This window comes from Tenrec ecaudatus, chromosome 14, assembly GCF_050624435.1.
Source record: "Tenrec ecaudatus isolate mTenEca1 chromosome 14, mTenEca1.hap1, whole genome shotgun sequence".
In the NCBI taxonomy this organism is placed as follows: domain Eukaryota; kingdom Metazoa; phylum Chordata; class Mammalia; order Afrosoricida; family Tenrecidae; genus Tenrec; species Tenrec ecaudatus.
This window is the reverse complement of record NC_134543.1, coordinates 54,746,892-54,774,270: the sequence shown is the minus strand read 5'-3', so window position 1 is coordinate 54,774,270 and position 27,379 is coordinate 54,746,892. Positions and strand designations below refer to the sequence as shown.

General features: G+C 43.7%; 1 protein-coding gene across 3 annotated transcripts in view; it reads right to left on the bottom strand.

The window, feature by feature from the left end:
• NIN (ninein) overlaps window positions 1-27,379 on the bottom strand; it is a 112,058-nt gene that overhangs the window by 6,774 nt on the left and 77,905 nt on the right. For 2 of the 3 annotated variants that reach the window (XM_075531973.1, XM_075531971.1), the window contains 10 exons: window positions 26,455-26,670; window positions 22,847-22,960; window positions 18,272-18,394; window positions 16,996-17,109; window positions 15,990-16,136; window positions 13,382-13,555; window positions 11,151-11,297; window positions 7,895-7,996; window positions 3,436-3,636; window positions 105-218 (listed from right to left, as the gene is read on the bottom strand). In XM_075531973.1, coding sequence (XP_075388088.1) covers window positions 105-218; window positions 3,436-3,636; window positions 7,895-7,996; window positions 11,151-11,297; window positions 13,382-13,555; window positions 15,990-16,136; window positions 16,996-17,109; window positions 18,272-18,394; window positions 22,847-22,960; window positions 26,455-26,670 — 1,452 coding nt within the window. Of the gene's footprint in view, window positions 1-104; window positions 219-1,498; window positions 1,961-3,435; window positions 3,637-7,894; window positions 7,997-11,150; window positions 11,298-13,381; window positions 13,556-15,989; window positions 16,137-16,995; window positions 17,110-18,271; window positions 18,395-22,846; window positions 22,961-26,454; window positions 26,671-27,379 lie in introns of those variants that run through there. The other variant, XM_075531972.1, reaches the window with a different exon arrangement.

The following is a 27,379-nucleotide window of genomic DNA, read 5'->3' as shown; positions in this document are numbered from 1 at the left end:
ATTGGCCTTTATTAGTCGCCGTGCTAATGGCAGTAAAGGAATGGTAGAGAGGGGTGAACAGTGGAAGGTGGAGTGGGTGGGCAGAGATGATCAGGGAGGCTCACTTGTTCTTTAAGCTGATTCACTTTCTCCTGGAGAAGCCTTTTCACCAATTTCAGTTTCTGTTCAATTTCCATCATTCGTTCTTCCATGACTGTTACCACTTGCTCCTGGTTTCCCTGAAGAGAAGGGGGAAAAGGGTGTTATCCTTTAAAAATCAAGTCACACTGAGAAACACCAGGTGTATCTATTCCCCCTAAGATGCTTAGAGACAGGCGAGCAAATGCTTTGTCTTTGAGTGACTTCTGATGACATGGGATTACTGGATGCACATGTTAGAAAAGCGATTCTATTCAACAAGGAGTCAAAGACAACAAAAACAAAACACAGAAAGCCAACCCCCAAGGTATCTTACCTTTGTTACCAACGTCTTGAGAAAAAGCAAAATTCTTAATGCCCATTATTTAATACCAACTTGTACTTCCAGTAAAATGGGCACCCAAAGTAAATAAAAAGGTGGTTTTCCCTCATTTGCCTGTGATTTGGGTTTTTGCAATACTGTGGGCCTCCCGACAACGAAACAAAGACGGAGTTTTCAGGATCGCCTAATATGTCCGGGCAACTCGCAGGTGCGCGTCTGATGCCCGCTGCACAGGCTAGTTGCCGTAAGGGGTGTGCGCAGCTTCCTTGACACAATCAGCGCTTTCTGCCGGCGATTCCAGTCGTCTGTTTCCCAATTTGACTTGTCAGTGGGAAACAAACATCTGGCTTGGAGGATGGGTTTATCATCGGAATAGATTTAAAATTAAAGATCTCCTCCCGGCAAACAGCTCTAAATAAAACAACGGGGCAGGAAAAGCACCCCAGGCTTTCCTTCCTCCCCTCTGCACACAGCAGTGGTGGATTAAGGGGCACAGGCTCTCGGAGGGCAGCCAGGCCTCCAGAGGGCTGACAGTGGGGCTGCCTGCCCTGCCCCGACAGGGTCCAATAGGTTTCGCAAATGTTTAAACAAAGCGCAAAAGTTAATAGCATAACTTGTCTTTACAATATTCTTAAAAAGGTATCCTTTAAAAAGCAAGCAAATGTGAGCTGAAAGTCAGCATGTTTGGACATTAAGAAGTGCCAATCATAAAGGAAAAAAGAAATCACATGACTAATTTAAAGACAAAATTTGTAGTAGACAAGAATCTAGGCTCTGAGAATATTCAGTTTTTCAAAAATCCCCGTATTTTAAAAAATACAATGGTTTATTAAAGTTCAAATGTAAACGGAAAGTACCCAATTTCCACACGCTAAAAAAAAAAGAGTAAAAAACCAAAACAAACAATGTAAAAATGAATGTGAATTCGAAGAACATGAAACATGGCAAAAACATGGGAAGAAGAGGAAGGACAAAAGCAGTCATATATTTAAAATTTATTTTATTGTTCATCAAAAATTTATTTTCCCATCAAAAAGTATTGTACAATGTATACAAAACAGTATAAATAGTCTGAACTTCAAATTCCATATATAAAAGCAAAATCTTTTTTAAAAATAGTTACAGCATAGGGAATGAGAAAATAGAAGACATCCTTTCAAGATTTCCAGATACACACTTTAAAAAGTATAAATAAAATGATTTGTAACAAGCTTAAATTTGTGAATTCGATTCACAAAAATCTGTCATTTCTACGTCAATAAATAGGAGACATAATACTGCAAAGGCTTAACAATAGTAAAATAATTTAAAAGAGCACTTGATTCCAAAACATTTTCTCAGCTTATGTCTCTGCATTTGTGTGTGTGTGTGCGTGTGCACGTGTGTGCATTTGAGTATCTGCCAGGGTAAGAAATGCCATCAACAGAAGCCCAATTTTCACAGGTGCCCAATCCTTCTGTAGGAATCTGCATGCACTGCTCGCTGCTCCGGTAGCAAGGCCTAGAGAAAGAAGGCAAGTGGTACACTTCACCCTGATGTCGAGATTGTGTGGGGGAAGAGTCTAAATGCACACATTTATAATGCCAACAATCGTTACTTGAACATACGTAATGCCACACGAGCAAGCAAAGCAACAGAAAAGCAAAAGGAATCACATCCGTCCACACACACAGACACTGTGCAGGTTCCAACACTATCCTGTAATCTTCCCACTGGGTGGCTCACGAAGGACCGGGGCCAGGAGAGCCTGCGGGTGGCATTCTGGAGTGCAATCCACAGACCACCTTGTCACCTGGCTGGAGGATTATGTTTTAGTCGGAAAAGGTTTTGTGTCTCTAACCCTGAACCAACAGGACTCAAGGGACGTATATATTCATTGTTAAACATTGATGGCTGGGCTGGGAAGAGAAACTTTTGAAAATAGCAGTGTGGCAGGGGAGAGCAATGGGGAGAATCCTGGCTAAATCATTTGGTTTGGGACATCCATCAATAACCGAGGTTGGTCAAGGTTTCAGATTTTCCTTATATAACCCTTTTAAAAGTTTTCATTAGAATGGCAGTATCATGACAATGCATAGCTATGCAGAAGGAGAAGACTGTGAATTCGCAAAGCCACTTTGAGCAGACTTGGAGAATGGGGTGGGGGCGGGAGGTAGGAAATTCCTAACAGACCTTTACTTAGCAGCAAGGCATTTGAAAACAGGAGAACATTCAAATATTGAATTTACATAAAACTTTCCAAATGTATTTAGAATTCAGAAAAATCAATTTAGAATTTTGTAACTAGTACGTTTTTGAATTTCTAAATTTGGATAAATTAAATGGCAGGAGCATAGAGTTAATTTAAGACTTCTAAAATTTGATCATGAATGAACAAAGAAAGTTAACTTGAAATATGAGGTAAGATAAGACCGAGTGTGACAGTGAGCACGGATAATGTGAATTCAAAGGGAAGGGAATAAAGATCTTTATTTTCTAAAAAAAAAAAACCCCCAAAACAAAACAAAACCAGGGCTTTCAAATGAGATAATTGAAAACAAAATTTAATTTAACCTATGCCCATGGAAACATTTCTCTGACTGCACATTCTACTTTATTTAAGAGTTGTGAAAAGTCTCTCCTTATGAATTCCAAAGAACTCAGCAGGCTACTCCTGGCTGGTACAGGAAAACCAAAGATGCTTTGCACGCCCAAATGGTCCTGCTGCTTCTTCACCTATTACATGTGTAGGAGGAGCCTCAGCACGCTTAGACGGGGAGAGCGCAACAGTAGCACGGCAGGAGAAAAGTGGCATTGCGGTTCTGTGGAGCTGTCATACTGTAAGGGAGTAACTCTCTGATAAGATATTTAGGTTCTTTGCCCCCATTTTTGAACCAGCATACTTTGCAAATAAACAAGTAAAACCCCCCAAAAAAACCCGGCCAGGCAACTCATTGGATGTAAGTTTAGTACTGAAGAACAAAGGAGCGCCATACCTGTGGAGAGCTGGTTTCGGAGGTCCTGTTTCCAAGTTCCTCCTGCAGGTGCTGGTTGATCTTCTCTGCCTGAAGCAGCTGGTGTCGAAGCTGCAGAAACTGCTCCCTGGGCACCGTCGGACACGCTTGCTGCTGGACCCGCTGCAGACCCCACACAGGAGGGGCTGGACTAAGCATCCCAGTGGACCTCAGGGGCTGCATCTGAAGGACAAGGGCAAGGACAAGGCCCGGTAAGCTTTGGTACCTTTCGTCAGAGAGCTGTTCTTGCAGGGGTCAAGCAGGGAGTAATGAAGTCTATGAATTCACAGCTGGTAACTCGGACACTGGACAGGATATGACCCCGAGTCAGATGTAACCTGAAGAGTCAGTTTGCTTAGGAGAGAATAGCATTCACGGGGAGGCATTCCTTCATAACAGTTGCAGACTTAAAAAGTAGCTCTTCCTTGGTCTGAAATGACTCTAAGGCATGCGGCTCGTGATGTCAATGGTGCTGGTGCTGTCAGCTACTGCCATCGAGTTGCTTCTGCCTCGGACGGCAGTGCAGAAGTTTCCTACAACGTTATCTAGGCTGCAGGGCTTATGGGAGCAGATGCCCAGGGCTCTTCTCCCTTGGCGCCACAGGGCAGTTCAATCAGCCAACCTTCCCGTTAGCAGTTGACCGCTCCACAAAGGTGCTACCGAGGTGCCTTCACGATACACAGGAGGGCTGCAAAAAGTTTGTGGAAACCTTCTATTATCTTTTCATTTCATCCTTCCACGAACTTTTTGAAGCCCTTTGCACACATCTTAATACCACTTATCCCTTATTCTTTTTGAAAAATTATTTTATTCTTTATTTTTTTAAACGGGTTGAGGTAGGAAAGTTAAGCGAGAAAGTGGTCATCACACTTTAGGGGCTTGTCACTTAAAGAAGCAAATGCTTAATGCCAACCTATCTCCCAGCCCCGCCCGCACCTGTAACGGTTTCAGAGAACCTTGTCTTACATCTAAAAATAGTTGAACCGGCCTTAGTTTATCACGGTGCAGTTCTACCCATAAATAAAGTAGAATACGACAGGCAATTCCAGACTATCTGGGAATATAAGTCCATAGACGCATTCGTTCAAGACCACGACAAAAACGGAACATGTATGAACATGCCCATCAGAGTTGGGGTACCGAAAGGGAGCAAGCACACTTTGCCTTTTGACCCGTCAGAAGCATGCCCCTCCCACCTGTCCACACAGTCAGCACACACGGCTCACAGGAAAACATGCAACAAACACGACCGAGGACTACAGGCAAGAGGAAGCATGTCAAGCTTTCGAGAAGGGTCAAAGGCCCTTCACGTCACGGCACAACGGAAAGGAAGCTTTTTCATGAAACGGCAGAGCCAATATCCATTTCCTTAAATCTGAATTTCCGAGGGGGGCCATCACCTGCTTTAAAAATCACTTCTGGTTGAAGATCTAAAAACCCACCACTTTATTCTCAGCAACAGACGAGGGAGACGCACACGCCCTAATTTCTTATCAGATAATTCTCCCCACACAGAGGATAATTCACCTTTAGTATGCTTTCCATACTGAAAAATATTCTGTGGGAAACATAAACGGAGGCACATTCCGCAGTCCAACTGAAAATGAATGCTGGCTCTGACCTTAAGTACTTATTGTGATAATCAGTAGAAATGAATAAATGAACAAGAAGTTTCATGAGATGTCTGCATGCGATGAAAGTTCATTGAAAAGAATGCTCTACCTTCACACACTATCTCGGGCAGAGAACTGCGCCCTTCTCTGCGCGTTCCGACCACTGAGGTCTAGGTACAGGTTAGCCACAGGCAAGAAAAACAAAAGAAAATCACAGGAGTTACAAGCAGAGGAAGAAAAGTCCGAGTTATGAAAGGAGAAAAAGCAGTCCCGCTTGGGTCTATTGCTTCCAGGAGGAAGAATGCTCTCGTGAGACCGAGAGAGTAGGAGGGACTAGCATCGACCTTTCTTTGCATTTAAATTTTGCAGAAAAAATGTCTTACACCTCTAATTCTGCACCTGCTTCCTCACGCACTGTAATCTGGTTAGGTTGTGAGCTTACCGCAGTTTTCTTCCACCCATCTCAACCGACTCGTTTAGAAGCTTCCAGATCCAGTATGGGTTGGACCTGACACTCGCGCCTTTGGCACTTGGAGGTGTGGGATAAGTTACTAGATATTTCTTGGTTGTTCATGAGTTTGAGCTATTGTTTGGCACAGAGATCTGTCAGCAGGCTTGAGAATGGCTGATCGAGTCTATAATCTTTTTTCAGTGTGCAAATGATTTATGCATTCCTTCACATGGTTGAAAAGTCCCTGACATGGGCGTCCAATTCTGGCTTGAGGTCTTTGACTTTCTAGCCCAGTGATTCGGGATCTTTGGCTACCCTTGGCTATGTATTCCACGTGGCCAGTGACTTTTAAACTGGTACACAGGGGTGAGGGGAGACCCTCTCCATAAGGAAGCACATCCAAGGTCACGGTAAAATGGAATTAAGTGAGAATGGAGTGTTCCCACCAAGCTGTGGAAGCTCCCTTGTGACACCAGGCAAGAATCACCTGGAAAGCTTTTCTCAAACGTCCTGCTTCCCAAGGTTCGAATGGAGGAACGTCTCCCTGCCTGCCCACCGCTCTTCATCAGAGCCAGGTGGGAATCCTTGCCAGACTGAGCACAGCCCTTGCCCGCCAGTGAAACGGGCATGCAAAAAGTAAAAGCCACTGTGGACTCCGCCCCTGCCCCCTAAACGGCCACAAATTGGCCTAATCTATAGATATAACACAAACCCAAACCCGACTGTGTCACTACATACAGAGTTAATGACCCAGCCTTGCTTCCGAATGGTAGGGCCGTTACAGTAGATGGTGCGCGTTGCTCTTTTCAGAGAAAAAACTTAACTCACTGCCAGCAAGTCGATTCCGACTCACCTTGACCGCAAAGGACAGGTGGAACTGCCCCTGTGGGTTTTTGAGTATGCAGCTCGTTAGGGGAGGAGAAAGCCCCACCACCGTCCTCCTCAGCTTTCTTTCCAGAGGCGCAGTTATGCTTTCTCCCTTAGCGGTGCAGCTCCGGTGCCAAGAACACAATCTCACCCGTCCTTTGGCAATATTGACTACCAGCTTACGGAGAGAAATTACAGGGGGAAACAGCTGGCCATGCAAACTGGGGCTGGAGAGGAGGAGGCCTTGGAGACTAGCCAGAGCAGGTGGGAGGAGAAGTGGGCCTGTCGTGAGAGCATCTGGAAAGGCTCTGGCAGTGATGAAGTACACCCTGCTACTCTTCAATTTGGACTACACATTGTTGGGCTTGGCTCCAGTTATCTTACCCATTAGAGTATATAATTACTTCATCATAAAAGCATATCTACACCAACACCGCTCACGGCTCAAGGCTTTGAACACATGTATTATACACTGTCAGAAAGTGAAAAAAAAAAAAAGAGGCCTGAATCTCACTATTTATAGTCTTACTAATCTCCCCATTAGTGGATAAATTACACATGTAATCCACTGAATTCTCAGTGGTCATTTAAATGCCAGCATAATGTCTGCCCATATTTCAGTATATGTGCTGCCGAAGCGAGCACAATGTCTGCCCATATTTCATATTTAAAACCAAGCATCTATTTAATGCCACTTTTGTACGTATTCAGCTTCAAATGAGAAAACAGAAATCTCTCTTCCTTGTTATAGTCCTGGCTTCAAAATACACACATACACAGTATTTTTAAGAGCACATTTTATACCCATGCTTCTCTACCTTATGTAAATTTCACAATTCACTAAGTATTCCATCATTAGCTCACTAATATTTTCATCTGCTTAAAGCAAAGTATCTCAATGAAGCTTTTAGTCATTAATGATTTGTACATGCTTTATATCCCATAACCGCACCCAGTGTTCACGAAGCAGTTTGTCCAAGCTAACACGCCCAGCATACCTAGTTTTGAATTTATCAGCTATGACTCTTAAAGGCAGTTCTGAGTTACAATGTAGTAAGGAGCACTTTAAAATAAGACTTCCAAATGCTAATGCTCTCACATTCCTGGCTGGACTTCCTAATTCCAGAGGTTGCTGGAGAGGAAGTGAGAGTGGCCCGCCCCTCCCCTTCCCCAGAACAATGTAGGAGACATCAGGGCAGCCACAGGGGTGGCCTGTCCCTTGGTCAGGATTAGATTGAGTCCCTGACATCTGAATCTGCTTCAGGTTCAGGCCTTTGCATTTAAAAATAATCAACCTTCTTCCTTCCTCTGTAAATCCGTATGGTTTCCTACGACTGGAAATAAGCAAAAACATCTTTGTAAGATACACCAAGGAATTCAGCTTGGCAATTAAGATTTTCCACATTTTTCACAACAGGAATTCAGTGCCATGTCTAGCCTCTTCCAACAAACGGTCCATTCACGGATCAACATTTTCCTAATAACTAAGGTTGATTGCTTAAAAACATACCCCCATCAGCTGCTCATCCAGTTTGACTTGCTTCTGTTTTAGCCCTTCAGTTTCCAAATGAATTATTTCTAATTCTTGTTCAAGGGAATTTACTTGACTGACCTGTTGGAAAAAAATATTTCCTTATAAACAAAACGAAAGCAACCGAATTGCTCTCGAACTTTACATGTTCACACATTTGTGATATCAGAAATCTAAACTCTTGGAGGAAAACCAAGTTAATTCAGTGATGGAAAACAAAAAGCAATAGAATTTAGAACATAGGTTGCCAAACAGGTTGGGCCTATCACCCCCTTTTCAGAAAAATAAAATAAACAAATTGTGGCTGCTGGCAATGAAAGCCTTCTGTCCTTGAGGCCATATTCCAGGATCCAGGGGGGGCTTCTGCATTTGCAGCTACCCTGGATCCTTCCGGTGTGCCCTAGGGGCTGGACCGTCCACTTTGGGAAACAATGACTTGGAGCATTGCTTCCACTTAATTCTACCTTCACCTATTGCCATTGAGTTGATTCCAACACACGCTGACCCCAAGTATTTTAGAACAGAACTGTGTTCCATGGGGTTTTTAGAACTGAGACTTGTTAGAAGCAAACCACCAACCTTTCAAGCTAGTTGCCCGGTACTTGGCTGTCTGTGATAATCAGAGACTACTTACACATACATAATCTAGTTTTTTAAAAAAATATTTTATTAGGGACTCATACAACTCTTATCACAATCCATACACACATCAATTGTATAAAGCACATCTGTACATTCTTTGCCCTCTCATTTTCAAGGCATTTGCTCTCCACTTAAGCCCTTTGCATCAGGTCCTCTTTTTCCCCCTCCCTCATGAGCCCTTGATAACTTATAAATTATTTTGTCATATCTATAATCTAGTTTAATCATCAATTCTCACATAGAACAATTTCTCAAGGGATCTGTCTTTGAACTTTAATGCACTCACTGTAAGACAGACATTTTACACAGTAAGCGAGTATATACGCCTGTACCCACATGCACACCTATATGTATAATGTTCTACGCAGCTTCAGGTGGTGTAGTGGTTATGTGTTGGGCTGTGATTCCCACAGTCGGCAGTTTGAAACCACCATGCAGCAAAGGCAAGGCTTTCTACTCCCTTAGTTACAGTCCCAGAAACCCACAGGGCACCGCTACCAATCAGCATTGGCTCGGTGGCAGTGAGTTTAGTGGGATGCCACTAAAAGAAAAAGTTTTAAGAACTAATATCTATCTTTACTATAAGTCATGCACTCTGACATTGCCTAGTATGTACTACTAATTTAAAAATACTGATGTTTCATTACATCTATTTTATGATATACTACTCTAAATCTGATATGGGAAAATCCGTCATAAGACAAAAGTTCAAAGATTCAAAGTCATAAAACCTTTTGCAACTTTAAAGATGAAATTTGAAGGTGTTAGGAGTGTCCATTTGGGGGACTGTCTTCACAGCAAAAAGTATTCGGTGACCCAGGGGACACTGGAACTCAGCCTCTTGCTAAGTGGAAAGCGTGGCACCTGCTGGACGTATTCCAGAACGCTGGTACTTGCCTCTATCAGAGTCACAGCCCGAGGAGGGTGCTGAGCACTGCAGTCGTTGCAGGTGCACCTGAGGTCCGCGCTACTGAAACGCCCGCAGCTGGACGGACGCTCTTCTTTGAGCGGTCGCGCGAAGGCAGACTCGTGGCATCTCAGTGCCCCAACACGGCTAGCCTGCCTACTGCCCACGCCCGCAGCAGCTGCCGAAATATGTATTTGTAAGTAATATCTAAGCTTTTAAATTACAAAAGTAATGTTGTCTACCCTTCTCAGAAAATAAAGTCATATGCGATGTTAGCCAAATCTGTTAATTCTTGAAGCCTGCCTTCCTGCATTTCAAAAGATACTTTGAGGTAAAGGCAGCGCTAACGTGGCCGGGTGTAACCCGGATGGCTGAGGCCGAGAGCAAGGTTTCACTGGCGCGCCTGACCCGCCTCTGGGCCTCAGCCGTGCCAGGGGCTGTGCCAGGGGCTGTGCCAGGGGCTTCGCCGGGCCCGGCCCAGTGTGCGGGCGGGTGGGCGCCTCTGCTCTGACGTGAGAGCACGAATGAGGGCAGTATCTCAGCCCGTGCCTGGACAGCCTCAGCGATCAGTCCGAGCTCAAAAGGAGACAAGTAAAGTACCAACAGCCCCCAGTGTAACTCTGATCCAGGACTCTAACTTCACGGGAAAAGCATGGAAAGCAAACCGAGTTCCACTACAGAAATCCAACCACACGGTAGCCAGCTTCCACGATGGCCTCAGGGGCCCCTACCTGCGGCTAGCCACACTCTTGTGCAGCCCGCCCACGTCATGCCACAGGCAGTCTGGGACCAACAGAATGCAGCAGAATGAGGGGGCTTCAAAAAGTTTGTGGAAAAATTCCATCTCTGAAATTTTCCACAAACTTCGGGAAGTCCCCTCTTATATGATTTCTAAGAAGATTAGGTGGGATACAGCACTTCAACTATCATCTTGGTCTTCTGGCCTGGTTAGTGTCTCTTTCTCTCGTCACCCACTCTCCAGGAAGCCAGCCATCCTCGACGGGGGAAAGGCCCGGCTGGGGAGGAAGCGGCATCAGCCAGCAAAGATCCGAAGGCTCCCTCTCACAGCCACGATGCTGAGGTTGGCAGTGGGTCATGCAGCCACGGGGAAGCCTGCAGATCTTGCAATCTAAGTGGACGACTAAGAACCACCCCGCCAAGCTGCTTCTGAGTTGCAGACTCATAATTCTTGAGGTGATGAACAGTAAGATTCCTAACATGAGGGACATGTATATAGTATTTACTATCTTCCCAAAGAGCAGTCGTGGTGGCACGGTACTCACATGCCTGGCTACCGAGAGGGCAGTCGTTTGAACCCACGTGTTGCTTTACGTGAAAAAGACGTGGCAGTTGGCTTGTGTAGAGATTCACAGCCTTGGAGACCCTCTGGAAGTTCTACCCTGCCCCATTGGGTCATTATGAGTTGAAATCTACTCAATGCAATTGGCTTTGTGGTATCTTTAAAACAAAACAAAGAGCCCTGTAATACTAATGGTGATTTTAAAACTTCATTAAAAAATCTTTATGAAGCCATTACTCCAAAAGAATGCTAAAATGCCATTTTAACAAGGTTACAAACGCACGAAGAGAGAATCAAAATGCGCCCTTGTATTCATTCCCTGGTGGAAATACGCCAGGGTGCAGCACAGTGAGCACAGAGGAGCGCAGTGAGCCTAGAGAACTCACCTTCCTGTTAGGAGCGCATTCTTCCTGAACCGGATCACTCTCTCTCTTTAAGCGCCCCTTCTCGTGCTCTATGGGTTTCACAGTACCTGATGGGTTTAGAAGTTTTTGGTGCTTTGGGGGAAGAAAATTGGATTCCAGTTGACGGACCTAATACAAATAAATGCAAATAGTTGAAATGCTAATATAGTCACCCAATCAGAAAGACAATCAAGAAACCTAAGAAAAGAATGAATTCAACACGGGTTCTGTTGAAGTACTACCCTTTTCATTCCAGCTAAATCTGCCAATTCTTGAAGACTACCTCTCTGGGTTTCAAAAGGTCCTTCCTAGATTAACATATTTCTAATCTGGTTAGGTCTAGCTAAAAAAAAAAATCAACCCCCTTACTGAAGGGTTGTGGGGAGGAGATGAGTCACTCAGGGTGCAGGGTAGCAACGATGAAACATATAACTTTCCCCTAGTTCTTAAATGCTTCCTTCTCCCCTCCCCCCATCCACTATCATGATCCCAATTCTACCATACAAATCTGGCTAGACCAGAGGATGTACACGGGTACAGATAGGAACTGGGAACACAGGGAATCCAGGACAGATGATCCCTTCAGGACCAGTGGTGAGAGTGGTGATGCCTGGAGGGTGGAGGGAATGTGGGGTGGAAAGGGGGGACCAACTATAAGAATCTACGTATAGCCTCCTCCCTGGGGGATGGACAGCAGAGAAGAGGGCGGGGGAGACGTTGGACAGTGAAACCTATGACAAAATAATAATTTATGAATTATGAAGGGTTCATGAAGGAGGGGGAAGCGGGGAGGGAGGGTAAAAAATAAGGAGCCAATATTAAGGGCTCAAATAGAAGGCAAATGTTTTGAGAAGGATGATGGCAACAAATGTACATATGTGCTTGACACAATGGATGTATGTATGGTTTGTGATAAGAATTGTGTGAGCCCCCAATAAAATTATTTTTTTTAAAAAGTCAAATGAAAACATAAACAAAGAACCCCAATGCTGTAAGGACAAGATAATGAAGAAAGGAGTTCTGGTTCTTACCCTGGACCCAGACTCTAGACTCAAGGATGTGGTGTGGATGTCAAGAACCCAGACACAGTCTGTCTGGGCACCTTTGCTCTCACATGAATAAGACTTCTGGACAGTGAAGGAGGTACCATTCTCATCTATTCTATTATGGGCTATTCACACCTGAACTAAAGCAAGTGTCTCAACTATGTTCCATGGGGCCAGGGACCAGGTCTTCCTTGTTCACTACTGCCTCTTCAGTGACAGCAGCCTCTCTGACACACAGTAGGTCTCCTCCAGGAATATGTGTGACCTTCAAAGTTAGAATTCCTCTCAAAAGAGGTGCGTAAGCATCGGTCAACTACTTGGGAGAGGTAAAGGGAATTTAAGCATCATCCTTTTTGTTGTTGGAAAAGATACCTTTAAAGACCACTTTAAACTTCAAATGCTAGTCTTTAAAAAGGGGGCCCCCTTTTCTCAAAGGAGCCCTAGTGGCACTGTGGGTTAGGCATTGGGCTGCTAACCACAAGGCTAGTATTCAAACCCACCAACCACTCCATGGGAGAAAAATGAGGCTGTCTATTATGTTAAATATTTACTGCCTCTCCACTGACACTGAGTTGATTCCAATGCATAGCGATCCCCGAGGACAGTGTAGAATCAGTCACCCCTTTGGGTTTCTTGCAGTGTTTTCCTTGACTTCTATTTTGTCACATCTTTACAGGATCAGATAGCCCCATCTTTCTCCCAATGGATGATGGGTGAGTGCAAACCACTGCTCTTGCTGGCAGCCGCTGAAAGCATAATCCACGAAGCCATCAGCGCTCCTTTGCATAGTCTCAGAATCCCCACCTAGGGTCACTATGAGTCAGAGTCGGCTTGATGACAGTGCCTTTTCTCACACAGGGAGTCCCCGGGTGGTGCGTATGGAAAGTACACTAGACTGCTGTCCAGCAGGTGGAAGGTTTGAAACTACCCAAAAGACCATCAAAAGAAAGGTATGGCTAACAGAACGTGCATGAATTATATTTTTGATGTGAAGCCCAATAGATGACAATATAAAAATGCTTATACAAATGAAAAAGTATTTCATAAGCACAACATAAATCTATATGTATGCGAATGACAAATTCTATATTCTCAACACAAGTCTACCATGAAACTGTTTCAGTCATATCAGACGAATCATTTTCAAACGACGCCAGCACGTGCTACCTTCTCGCGGGAGTGCGTGAGTTCCGCGTTGGTGCTCCGCACCCCAGTCTGCAGTCTCTCATTCTCTTGCGACAGCTGCTCCTCATTCACCAAATGATCCAACTTGTCCCAAGACAGTCTTTTCTGCTGGCTGTGGAACCCGGAGGGGTGTGTGGTTATTTCTGGGGCTCTGTTCTTAAGAGAGAATTGCAGGGTAAAGTTTTGAAAACAAGCAGGTGGGTAATTACTGGCTTGAGAAAAATTTACCTAGTGATAACAAATTCTTAGCATCATTTGATCTCCTTCTTTCTCTTCTAGTGGGAGTACAAGAATGTCAATAAAGCAATAGAGTTTCATTAAAAAAAAATCTCTACTGGATGAAGAAGAGTTTTCAGCAGCAAAAAAGATTCTAGAGCAAGTTCCAGTTCCATACAGGACCCAAGTGCACCCAGACTGGTGACATGAAAAACTCGCTGCTTCTCGCGAGACTGTTTTGAGCCCCGGGCACGACTCCTTTGGTTAGCAGAGGGCGCGGGGAGCTCGGACATGGCTGCAGACTTGAACGGTTTCCTAAGATATGCCTCACTCTCACCGGGTAACTGGGACTTAAGTTTAGGAATATATTTTAAGCTACCAAATGTGGCCTTTTTTAAATCTGGAAAGTGCACAATAAACAAGAAAGGTAACAGTTCCTAAGTCTGTCTTCCCAGTTGAAACATCACAAAGGAGAACGGCGGTCAGCTCGAGGAAGATGTCAGCCCAGAAGTAATTTTGGAAATGCAAACAGCTCTCAGTGAAAATAAACTACAGTTAAAGAAAACCAAGTAACTGAATTATTGACTACTCTTATTAAAGGACAAAATCTTAAGATCTATCCCAAGGATGGATGATACCCATGCCACTGTGTTGAATTTATTTGAGAAGCGATTAAGCAGCATTGTGATAAGTAAGACACCCCTGCAGAACATCACCATAATGGGTTAGCTAGCTGACACTTACCTAGCACTCCCTGGACTTTCTGGTATGGTCACATAGCCCATCTGGTAACAATGGACTACCTCCTGAAAGTCAGTACTATTGTGTGATGACATAGCTTGCCTTTTCATAGAAGTTTTACTTTTTTTCTGCTTTGGTATGTGTGCATACCTGTTGATTTCTTGCAATGTTTCCTTAACTTCTAATTTGTTAGGGATACATGAATGTTGTATCTGCTATCACGTAACTGGGAAAACGTATTTATTTATATTACTACAAAACTCATTTTAGTATGGTCTTCTAACGCTCTGTCAAAAAAAAAAAATACAACCAAACAAACCAGAAAACCTTGCCGCTGCAGCGGTAGTGAATGATTTAATGTGGCTCTTCTAGCTGAAAGTCTCTAACTCTCACCTAAGGACCATTCCCTGCACCTGGTAAGAAGGTGGGGAAGATAATGATAAGGTTTACCTGTGAGTAATTTCAAACAGGATTCTCCAGAATGCCATCCTGCTTGGTATAAAATGAGCCCACTGAGAAAGGGGAGGGGTCTCATTATCAGCAAGAGTCCTCTGGACCTGAGATCCCCATGCAGGGAACAGAGGGGCGGACTTATAACCCATAGATGAAGTAAAGTTGAGTTCTTGTGCGTAGAAGGCTGGCTTGCTGGGTGGGGTACCTCTGGGCACTTAATTAGGGAAGGTGAGCTTGCTGGCCACTGGGAATGGAACTGAGTGCCTTTAGGCTAAGGCTCACTGGAGTAAGGTGCCTCTGGGCACCTAATTCAGGGAACTGCATCTACTGCCCCACAGAGCTTGGGCTGAATGTCTCTGGTTGAGGCTCACAGCAGAGCGGTATGCCCCTTTGGCATTTATTAGCAGACCTGAAAGACCTATGCAACACACCTTTAGTATTTCCCACTGGCGTTGCGAACTGGAAGTGAACTGCTTGTTCACTTCCTTAATAAACACTTTAATCAATAATTTTGTTTGTGAGTTCTGTGTCGCCATTGTAATGAATATTAGAATTAACTGAACCAACCAAACGACTATAGTTCTGTTTCTCTAAATGTCGAAACAGGGAACTCTAACCTCTTGTTGCACAAGTTATAAAAATGGTTAACTTGGATTGTGTCAACTAGAGTGGGTGCAAGCATGTCGGTGTACTATAAAAGTCATATTTTGACCTAGGTAATGGTGTCTCTCTCTCACTGTCAAATCAATGCTGACTAATCGTGAGCCTATAATAGGACAGAGCAGAACTGCCCCCAGGTTTTCTAAGGCTATAAATTTTTATGAACGTAGACTTCAATCTCTTTCCCTTGCAAGTAGACTCGGATAGACCGTTCTAGTTAGCAGATGAGCACCTGACCAATGTGCAATGAGGGACCCTCTTATCCAACACATACGTAAAATAGCACATCTTAGGAAAACACTTTTAAGTTACAGAATGATTTAAATCCTGAAAATGCTTACAAAAAATTAAGAAAGGCAACTACTCTATAACCCTCCTGTCTTTTAAGGGGAAACACTGAAAGGAGCAATGTGTATTTGTATATATGTTTATTCATAGATACAGGTAAAAGGACTAAGTTATACTCTTAAAACTTACATACCCTATTACATATATTATACCCCAATAAAAAGGAGGTTACCTTGTTGCCAGCATTCTGAAGTTGCTTATGTAAAGACATCACTTCTTGCTTTAAGGTCTCCTTTTCCTGCTGGGTTACCCGGAGGTCAGAGTTGATCCGGGACATTTGCAGATGCACATTCTGCAGAGTATCTTCTAAACTTTGAACCTGCAACACAAGAATAATTTTACACTATTACCCAAATCTTCCTGGTCTCACCTGCAGCATGTCCGGGAATGAATGGGTAGAATGCCAAGGTCCCGTGCCCCTCCCCACAGTCCCTTTTGTTTTTACTTATTAAACCCAGCTTTCTTTTCAGAAGCTCGGGGGGAACCTAAGGATAGTATGGGCGTTTATAGGCTAACCAATCATATTTAGGGCGACGTCGAATGATGCCTGGAGCAGCGGGTGGTCATGGGGGGGGATTACCAACGATGTTTTGCAGAACCAGCAGGTACCACTGGCACCACAGAAAAGGCCTGAGTGATTTCACAGAAGTTATATTTCAGCCTGTGGTGATGGTTTGTAAAGGAACTCTTCATTAACGAGAAAACTACATTGCATCCTTGTAGAATCCTAGTGCATACTATTATCTGGTAAGTTATATAAGCTTCAATTCTTTTAAAAATGTACATCTAAAAGAGGAAGCTTGATAGAGAGTTCAATGATAGGGCATAAACTTGCCTTAGAAAACCCTATTTCTAAATTAGGATCCATTTTTTATATGCTTTTCTCAAGCTTTTAAAAATAACTTAATCTCATCATTCCTAAACGGTCAGGTAAACATTACTATCTCACCAGCCTATCAACGTGCCGCAAATGAAACATTGTTATTTCACCAGCCTATCAACGTGCCTCAAATGAAGCATTGTTATTTCACCAGCCTATCAACGTGCCTCAAATGTTCATCAAACTGACAGAACCATCTTTCTCCTGGACCTCTTTCCCCTGGAACAGCTGTGCCGCAGGGACTTGTGCTGGCAGACAGACAGACTGACTGTGAAGAGGAGACAGAATTGCCACAGACCTTCCCCTGAGAAGCCACCAGCTGGGATTTAAGGCTTTCATTCTGGTGCTCCCAAGACTTCTGCTCCTGCTGCAGAGCAGCGATTCTGGGCTCCAGGAGACTTGATTGAGCCAGCTGTGTGAGGAAGAGGACCGTGTTAACAGAGCAAGTTTCCAAACATCTCCAGCCCGGCTTAAATGCCTCTACTTGTCCTGCTGAGACCCCGCTAGTGCCTTGGGGGACAGAGCAAAGTGACAGAAAGGAGAGAACTTCCTTTGACTCCCTGTTCCATCTCTCTCTCTACACACATGCACACACTCCTTAATATTTGTATAAGGTGGGAGCTGGTGGGCTGAAAAGCACCAGGAAGTTCAGGAACGTATGTACCTTAATAAGAGCATACGGCATGCTCATGAAGGTAGGAAGGAGGGGAGGGATTAAATTATAGAAAAACTGCTATTCTATGAACTGCATTTCAGATTATTAAACAGAATACCCTATATACTCACGTATAAGCCAGGCACCTCATTTTACCACAAAAAATGGGGGCTTTTTCAGCAGAAAAAATGTGCTGAAGAACATATCTGATCGGAGCACACGGGAGCAGATGAAGGGGCAGGAGGAGAGAGTGGAGCACAGCCTGGCCCACCAGGCCGTGAGGATGATGTTCCTGCGTAGAGCAGCCAGTCCACAGAGAGAACAACATGGCTGGCCGTACTATGAGACATGATGCCCCTCAGTGACTAAGGGCGATACAGGGGACAGCACCGGAGACACAGTGTGGGAATTGCACCTGACCTGATCCCACCACACCGAGGCAAAGCACTGGAGGAGTGCAGCGGAACAGCAAGGGAATGGAGTGGCAAGGTCCCCAGGGAATGCTGAAAGTGGACTTTGGGGCCAGGGCGTGGTGCCCCAACAGACTGGACTGGAAAACACTCCTAAAGGCCAAGAAACGATCCTTGAACTAAAAAAAAAAAAAAAAAAGTGCTGAAAACTTGGCTTATACTTGAGTATTTACAGCACTCATATCATTTGCATTGCATGTAAGCAACAGTGACATATATCAGTAGCGTCATACATATATGAAGTGCTGTGGTCATTAAAATGAGACAGACTGCATTTTGGTATTTAATATAATTATTAGACAATGAATTTAGATTCCTGTCACAATCTTGGCCTCGGGAACTCTGGGGTCATGTCCTGCCAGCCAAAATGCTGTCCAGGAGCCGAAGGAATAAGTAGGCTCATAGGGCCAATGCTCAGTAGTGGTAAAAGTCTTACTTGTTTTTCCTACCTTATCAATGCAGCTCCTCAGTTCTTGACTCAGTGCTTCCTTTTCCTCCAGCAGCTGTTCACTGAAGCTCAGGGCACTAGAAACCTTTTGCTGGAAGTCCGAGAGCTCGGGGCATCGGTGCAGCTGGAAGAGAAAACAAACGAGCCCGCCCATCAAATCTCAAGTTGTATTTACAAAGAGGTATTCATAAACAGGACATCTTCATGCCTGCTGTTTGCTCCCTATCTGCAGATACTTCAGATGACAAATTAGCCCTAACAGGATGTCCCCTGCTGGATTCTCCCAGCTCCCGCTGGAAGGCTGAAGCATCCGCTCAGAGATTCAACCAGATAAGACGTTGTCCTCTCCACCTGCCCTGGCTAAAAAGGGGTCCTAAATGATCATTTTACCTTCAGGGTACAATAATAACATACTGCCACACTACCATCAGCTTACCCTGTGCACACAGCATAGTGTTTTCACCCTGCTTTTTAACTAGAAATTCATTTTCAAAATCCTCATCAAGACTTCAGAAGTGTATGAATCTCATGGTATGCACTGACGCCAGGACACGGTTAAAGATAAAAACTATCAGTGCTTTTTAGTTGGTTTTATGTTCCTTGCCCTTTGGAAGATGCCTAGATTGACTCGACAGTAAAATGTTGCTGAGGTTAAACACACTGGCTCCCTCCTCCCGTGGAAAACAAAGCCTGTTTCCGTTCCTTTTCAGCAACAACCTTGGTCCTACTGACCTACTGAGCCGAATAATCCTTCCTGGTGCCTACACACGGTAGGAGTCCCAGCACCATCCTGGCTTGTTGCCCACCGGCTTGCTGCTAGTTGTTGTGGAGTCAGCTCTGAGGCAAAGCACTGAATGCACAGCCGACTGAAACAATGGCTGGCCCTATGCAACTACAGTCGGAGGTAGGCTTGACTCCACCACTGCGGATAGGGTGTCGTCTCACTGAGGGTGTCTCTCATCTTTATCTGACCCGCTAGTTTACCAAACACAGCATCCTTTTCTGGTGACTGGTCTTTCCTGACAACATGTCCAAAGTAAGAGAGCTGAAGTTTCCCTTCTAAGGAGCACTCTGGCTGGCTACGAGAACCAGTTTCAAAATACAGCACTACAAAATATACAAAGGAGAACAACAAAACCAAGCTCACTGCCACTGCGTCCGTGCTGACTCAGAGGGACTCCATAGAGCAGGCAGAACGGTCCCTGTGCATTTCTGAGACCGCAGGAAGCCCATCTTTCTCCTGTGGAGCGGCTGCTGGTTCTGAACTGCTGACCTTGCAGTTAGCAGCCCAACTCAGAACCATCACACCACCAGGACCCATCACGAGGCATAATAAGAGACAGAGACACTGAGAATCTTAAACCATGTTACTAGAGTAAGGTTTATATGACTTAATCAGTGATATACACATCAGGCAGACCATACAGACTAAATGGCACACAATCCTGCCTGCGTGCTGCACTGTCCCAGCTGAGAACCGCTGCTTTCCAAAGACTGACTGTTTCGCACACTTGTAAACCCTTCCTAAGCTGTTTGACTTCCTCCATTTTACTTGACTGTCACATTTTCACCTCTCTTTATGGTCATCTCTCTACGTCCTGCAATCTCTCACATGTAAGTTCAAGAACAGCGTAACAAAGTAGACTTTACGGGTGGCATCTTGTCTTCAACTGCCAATGAATCCAGATGCCTTACAGACCAAACGAGTCAGGAAAGTGGGGGCAATGGATTTTAAAGTCTCTGGCACTGGTTTGATTCAGGGCCTTCTTTACCCACCACTCTAAAGCATGGTCTTATTTGGGGAGCCTACCACCTGGCTTGTGATTTCTGCTGATGTTCTTGTGCTTCATTTCACTGTAATAGATAAATCCATCAGAATGCTTTGTGAACTACAAATCACACTTCCTAGTGCCAAACTCCACGGCAGCAATAGTGAGCCCACACGCTCCTACCCTTGTGGTCCATCCAAGAGCTCATGCATCTGATGAAGTAACTTCCCACCAAAGGCAGGAAGAACTCAAGTTTTCCCCCCTCACCATTCATACCACTATTTCTATAAAGAGTGTGCCTGAACGAGGTGGTGAATAATGTTCTTCTCATCTTTTTACTCCCAGCTCCATCGCTTTTCTTCTCTTCTCCTGCTTCATGAGAAAACAAGGCACACATTTCTCAAGCGATGGGTTGGGAATTCATCATTCTCAGAGGCTGAGCAACAAAGGCTTTCAAAATATAAAGGGAATAAAACCATGCCCATGTTCATCAGAGTATACTTGATAAGAACAGCTTTGGAACATTTATATGCTACACAAGCATCCCATTGGTCCTAACGTCTGGCATATTTATATGGAACAGATACCTTCTTTAGTTAAGGCAGAACAAATTTCATTTTGCATAAAAGTATTAAATGTAAAAAAAATTACATTATTTGAAAACATTACAGGACGATGCATATGAGGTGGTACGTACCCACTCCCCGCAACCCCCTCCCCAAATGGAGAAAAACTCTGCAAGGTGGAGCTTTTGTAGTATGCATTTTTCCCACCAGGCAAGCATGCGGCAACTCTCTGAATCAGTGCACCCAGTGGCATCGCATGGGAAGGTTCTCTCTGGTCACAGTGAATTTTTTCGTAAAAGTTTTGCTAGAACCTCGCGTTTTGTTTTGGGTTTTTTCCGTGTGTGATGGCTGATTTAAGGAACAGCGTGCAGCTGTGAAATGTTGTTTCCTGCTCAGGAAAAGTGCTGCAGAAACTGCTGTGATGTTGAACACAGCTTACAAAGACAGTGCTGTGGGGAAAACTCAAGTATACAAATGTTTTTCTTGTTTCAAAAAAGGTGAAATGTTGATTGAGGGCAAACGTCATCTGGACCTCCATCAACTTCCTGAACAGATGAAAACATCGACTTGCAGTTTGTTCCACCAGGTCAGACTATTAATCAAGCTTTCTATTTAGAAGTTCTGAAAAAACTGCACAACAAAGAGTGACATAAAAAGGTCTGATTTGTGGCAGATGGGGAACTGATTTTGCCAGCATGACAATGCACCTGCTCATCAGCCATCTCATGGTCCAGTTTTTGGCAAAAAACAGCATGGCTCTCTTGCACCACACCCGACCTAGCTGATCTCGCTCCATGTGACTTTTTTTTTGTTGATGCAAAAGAAAAGGGGCAGGAAAGGACAGTGCTTTGATGACCTAGAGGAGGTGAAGGAAAAAATCGAGGGAGGTGCTGTCAGCCATCCAAACAGATTAGTTTGAAAAATGTTTCCAAGAATTAAATCTCAGATTTGACAAATAAATGTATTGAGAGTAATGGAGAGTACTTTGAAGGTGATAAGGTTGTTTCATAAAAAAAAAAAAAAAAGTTTAATACATAACTTTGAAAAAAAATTCCAGTTTATTTTTGGGTACCCTCTTGTATATTTTAAGGTGAACCCTCTTTTATAATTAAGATTAACTTTTTGCTGGGAACTTAATTTGCTGTGTAAAGTATCTACTGAAAATGTAGTAAAATATTATTTAAAAACCAAAACCTTTGCTTGAAATTTTGAAATAGAATCCTTCAAACCAAATTCATTAAGTGAGGCAGCATCTTTGATAATGTTCTAGAAATAGCCAATTAGAGAGATTAATACCACAGCCACCACAATAGACTCCCACCATTGGCCATGAAGGTTGCGCAGGGCCAGCCAATGTTTCCTTCTGCTACACATAAGGTTGCTATGAGTGGGAGCCAACCCCACAGCAACTAACAAGCTCCTGGTGGCTAGTGAGCAAAGCGGGGATGGTGCTAGAGACTTAGAGGGACCAGCTTCGCCCGTGCCTCACAACCCTGAACAGAGTACGGAAGAACAAGAAGTCCCCACTTCTTAGACACACGTCGGTTACTCTGTCACCTGACTGGGAAAAAGGAAGCTCAAGGTGGCAGATCGATTCTCTCCTATAGGGTCACGATGAGCTGGAACTGGCACAATGCGATTTCAAGGAGACCTGGTGGTGCAGTGGTTAAGCACACTGACTGCTGACCAAAAGGCAGATGGTTCAGAGCCACCAGCTGCTCTGTGAGAGGAAGAAGCGTCCGTCTGCCTTCACAAAAAGGAGCAGCTAAGGTCAGGGCCTAAGTGGGGAGCAAACGTTCTGAGAACGATGGGGCAGCGAATGTACAGATGTGCTTCACACAACGGATGCATGTAAGGATTGCGATAAGAGTTGTAAGAGCCCCCAATAATAAAAGGGTTTAAAAAACCCCAACCCAACAGCCTTGGACACCCTCCAGAGCTGCTCTCCTCTGTTCTTCAGGACCCTGACATGAGTCAGAACTGACTGGATGACAATGGGTTTGGGAGAAGCAAATCAAACAAGTTTCTTAAGCTTAAGTGGTGTGATTTCCACCCGAGAAAAGAATGTTAGAGTCAGAAACAGAAGTAGGTGACTTTAACAGCATTGAGAGAATTAACTACCGAAGCCGCACAAAGATCTCTGTGTTTCGCGTTACAGGGCTCAGTAAACAGGATGTTTGGTGGCTAGAAAATCAACCATTTCTGTTTCCTGAGCACCCGGTAAGCAACAAATGGCCTTACTTGCTTCATCTTTTCCAGCTCATCTTTGAGGAGGAGGTTTTCCTGTGCCACAACATGGGTCTGCATTTTGACTTCCGAAAGTTCTGCCTCCAGGGACGAGACTAAAGTGGAAGACTACGAGAAAAAGAAAAACCCAAACAATGGATATATTCATTTAGCTGGGGGAAACTGACCTGCTCAGAAAAACAAGTATTAAGGAAACACCAAAACAGATTCAATAGCACTCTGTTTTATGACCATTTGTTCAATACTCAAGGGAGTTAACCAAAGCTAACTTTTTAGACTCAACCTAATTGGCACGGCCATGATTTTTAAGGTAGTTTTTGCCGCTTCCTCCACTGTGAAGTTATTATTGCTCTCTCTGTAGTTCGCAAACTTAGCAGAGATACATTCAAACTTCCCCCCAACTTCTGCCCATTCTTTTAGTGTATCTTGTGGAATTTGTTTACAAGTTGTTGCTGTAGTGTTTCTCTAATGATAATTTTCCATTTTCTCTTTTCTTTGAATATCAGTTATAATTCTTCTGTAAGAAAGCACAGATTTTTAATAAAGACCGGCAATAAAAAAGAAAGAAGTCATTCTTCTTCCATTTTATTCAATCAAGGTTTATATCAATGTGGATTCACAGATATCTTAATCTACATTTAAAGTTTAATCTTTATTTTACACTGTACTATCATATTTGTATTGCTCAAACGGCACCAGCTTTGACCCCTGGAGGCCCCTTCAGATTGTAGCCTGCCCTTTAGACATGCTCCATTTATTATCATCGCCTCCTTACTTCTTTCAGTTAAGGAACTCTGACGGTATGGTGGGTACACGGTGGGTTGCTACTGCCAGGTCCACAGTTCAAAACCACCAGCTGCTTCACAGGAAAAAGATGGGTCTGTACTCTTAGAAACCCACAGGGGGCAGCTCCACCTTGCTCTCTAGGGTTGCGATGAGTTGGCACCGACTGACGCGATGACAGTGAGTTTGGTTTGGGTTTACTTTCCATTCCTATGAAATGTTCTAGTTTCATCTTGCATTTTCTCTGTCCAACCCTGGAATCAATCACGTTTCCAAGAAATCCTGGTTCCTTTTATGAGAATGGCATTCAGAAACCAAGGTGCCTTCATGACTGCTGCCAGAACCTTGTTTTGAGGCTTTCCAGTGGACAGAAGGAGGAGGACACACACACGTGTGCACACCCCTACGCTGGCGGTGCAGTGGGGGAAGATGCCGGACTGCTAACCCACTGATCCCGAAAGAGGAGGTTGGCTGCTCTGGGAAAGCCATGCAGTCTCGGAAACCCGAGGAGCAGGCCCTGCTGTCCATGATTTTATGAGTCAGAATGGAGTTGGTGCCCATGGGTTAACTTCCACCCCCACACGTCTACATTTCTCTATCGACTTAAACCATGCATTTATCCTGATGCTCTGGATTCCAATTCAAGACCACAGGCTCACTTTAGCTTTCTCGCTTTCCTTATTTGTAACACCTTTCTCCAAAAGTGGCACATTAAGTTCTTCTGGTTGACAATAGACAAGACTTCAAAAAATTTGTGGAAAAATGAAATCAGAAGATAATGTAATTTTCCCACAGACTTTTTGAAGTCCCCTTACATCTACCGTATACATTCGAGTATAAGCCGAGTTTTTCAGTATATTTTTAAGGCCGTTTGTGTGGTAAAATTTTAGGTGCCTCGGTGGATATTTGGGTCAGCTTCTACTTGAGTGTATACGGTACTTATTTGCTTAACTCCAGTAGTCACATAAAGTAGTTTCAGAGATGCTAACGTATACTCACATGAGAAATTTATTTACTGACTAGAATATAGTATGTATGCGTGTGTATTTTTGCAATATTTTGCCATTAAAATGGTTTGCGATGTTTTGCCGTTAAAAACAATACTGGATTGAATAACCTTCTGCATATGAATTTTCACACTGTTGGGGTGTTGCCTTCAGAGTTGGGGAGAGAGACAAAAACAACTCAGAGAGTTATCCCCACCAGTATCCAGTTAGGTACTACTTTCCAATTGCTTAAATAATCTCTCCTTCCCCAATCTTGTATAGTGTGTTTATATTCTCCACTTAGGAGGCAGTTAGATTCGTATGTGACTATTTCTGTCTCATTTGGGATCCGCCCACATTTTGATTGTCCGTTGTGGGCGTCTGGCGGTATGTGAGGCCCTGCTGTGCTCCCAGGTATCTGGACTAAAGGGAAAGCTGTACTACAGGTGTGTGGCTTTCTTCCTCACCCTCTCCACCCTACGCCCACACTCCTGTTTTCCTTTCCCACCCATCCCCCCACAGCCAAATAATCCCTTTAAATCCTGGTTCACTGTTCCTTCACATCTTTCACCAAATTCCTTCACATCTTACGTCACACGGAAGGCAGTATATGAAAAGGCACATTGCAGTTTGCGGTTTGCACTTCACACTGTCTTGGAGAGCTCCCCCTCTGCGCACACAGGCGTAGTACTCCGTGGCATGGTGGACCATCATTCACTCACTCACTCACTCACTCCCTAAGCATGGGCATCTCGGTGGTATGCGGTATTTTGCCGTTAAAAACAATACTGGATTGAATGACCTTCTGCATGTGATTTGCACACTGCTGGAGGGTTACCTGCAGAGTGATTTCTAGGACTACTGTCTGGGATGAAAGTACACACGTTGTTTTCTCAGGCAATGCCAAAGTCTCCTCAGTAGGATTCCACTAGTTTGCAGTCCCACCTGGAATGGAATGGCAGTGCCTAATTTCCCACAGTCTCATCAACAGGATGTATCGCCAGAGTTCAAAAATTTACCAGTCTCGCAGGTGAGGCATGGCTATCTCAGTGTGGCTTTTTATCTAATACATGTGTGACTTTGCAAGTTTCCATTTAGAGGTTTGAAGCCCACTTTAATATCTTCTATTTCCCCCCGAATTGTCCAGGTGTTTCCTGTCCCCTCTCTTGTTACATGGTTTTTGGTCCCATGAGCCTCAATTTTTAAGAGTCCCTCATTTAACAGGGATATTCGTTATTTGTTTGTGGTATATGTCACAGGTATTTTTTTTACGGTGTAGTATCTTTCGGCATTGTTTATAATATTTTTCATCATGCAAAATCTTCTCTAATATTTATGTACTTTAATGTTTAAGAAATGCTATGTGCTTATCATGTATTCTATTTTCTAGCCTCGAGATTCTCAATCTTAGTGAGGAAACTACTGTCTACACCACGCAAGGCTAAAGGGGAAATTTACCGGTGTTTTCTTCCAGCACTGACGTCGCTTTATTTTTATACTTGGACTCCACATCCACTCGGGGGAATTCTTATGGAAGAGACATAGATGCCTTCTCACCTCTTTTAAAATGACACTACAGCTGTCCCAGCACCATTTATTAAAAAGCCTTTCTCTTGCTCTGTGAGAGTTGAGAAGCTACGTTGTTTTACCAAGTTTCCATACATGTTTTGATCTAATTCTAGGCTTTCTCTGCTGATCTGTTTAGTCACCTGCCAGTACTGCATGGTTTGAGTTATGGCGGCTGTATGTGTTAGAAATTTAACTTTCTATGTAGGCATTTCTTCTATTTTTGGGAACTCGAGAAAAAGAAAACAGGATGATGGCAACCCATACCTGTACTTTACAATGCTCCAGCTCTTTGTTCAGCCCAGACGTTTCTGGTTCCCACTGCTGCAGCACAGCGTTGCCCGGCCCCGCTTCCTTCTGGCACAGCGCTGCGGACAGACGCTGATGAAGCCTTTGCACCTCTTCCTGACTGTGAGCGTTCCTTTGGAGAAGCTCGGTATTTTCCAAGTCCAACTGTCGGTTTTTGGCTTTTAACTCTGAAATCTAATTAAAATGGGAATACGTCTTAAAAACTAGTTACCCACTCTGCTAAAACACAGATTTAGACATGGATTGTTTTATCTCCTTTCTGTATAGTTTTAGTAACAGAAACACATGCTCGTTATTACAAATTCGATCCATTTGGAAGTGTATGAAGAAGGATGAAAAATCAATCCTATAATATGCACTCTTCACAGCTGAGATCTACCTCTCCAGTTCTTTTTTTCTCTGCATGTACAAAAACCCACACATACACGTTTTTCTTAACAAAAAGTTAGGTCATTTTCCTGTTTGGCCAACCTATTTTACCCACTTATAATGCCTATAGATGTTTTTCTTTCCAAGTCAATACTAGTTCTGAAAGGACTACATAATTTTTTTAATGGCCAGTCAGTATTTCACTGCATCAAGAGGTTTCATTTATCTATTCCTACATTGATAGACACAAAGGTATTTTATTTTTTTCATTTTCATTATGAGTAAACAAAGCACAAATTTGGAAAATACCTCTACACCTGACAGCATCTCGTTTTTTAAGATCATTTCTTTTAAAAAAATCATTTTATTGGGGCTCGTATAACTCTTATCACAATCCATACATAGAATCATTTCTTAGTGGGACAGCTGGGCTAGAAAATATGTACATATGTTACAATTTTGATGGCTATTGCCAAAATGGCTTTCCCACAAGTGGTGTCAATTTATAATCCTA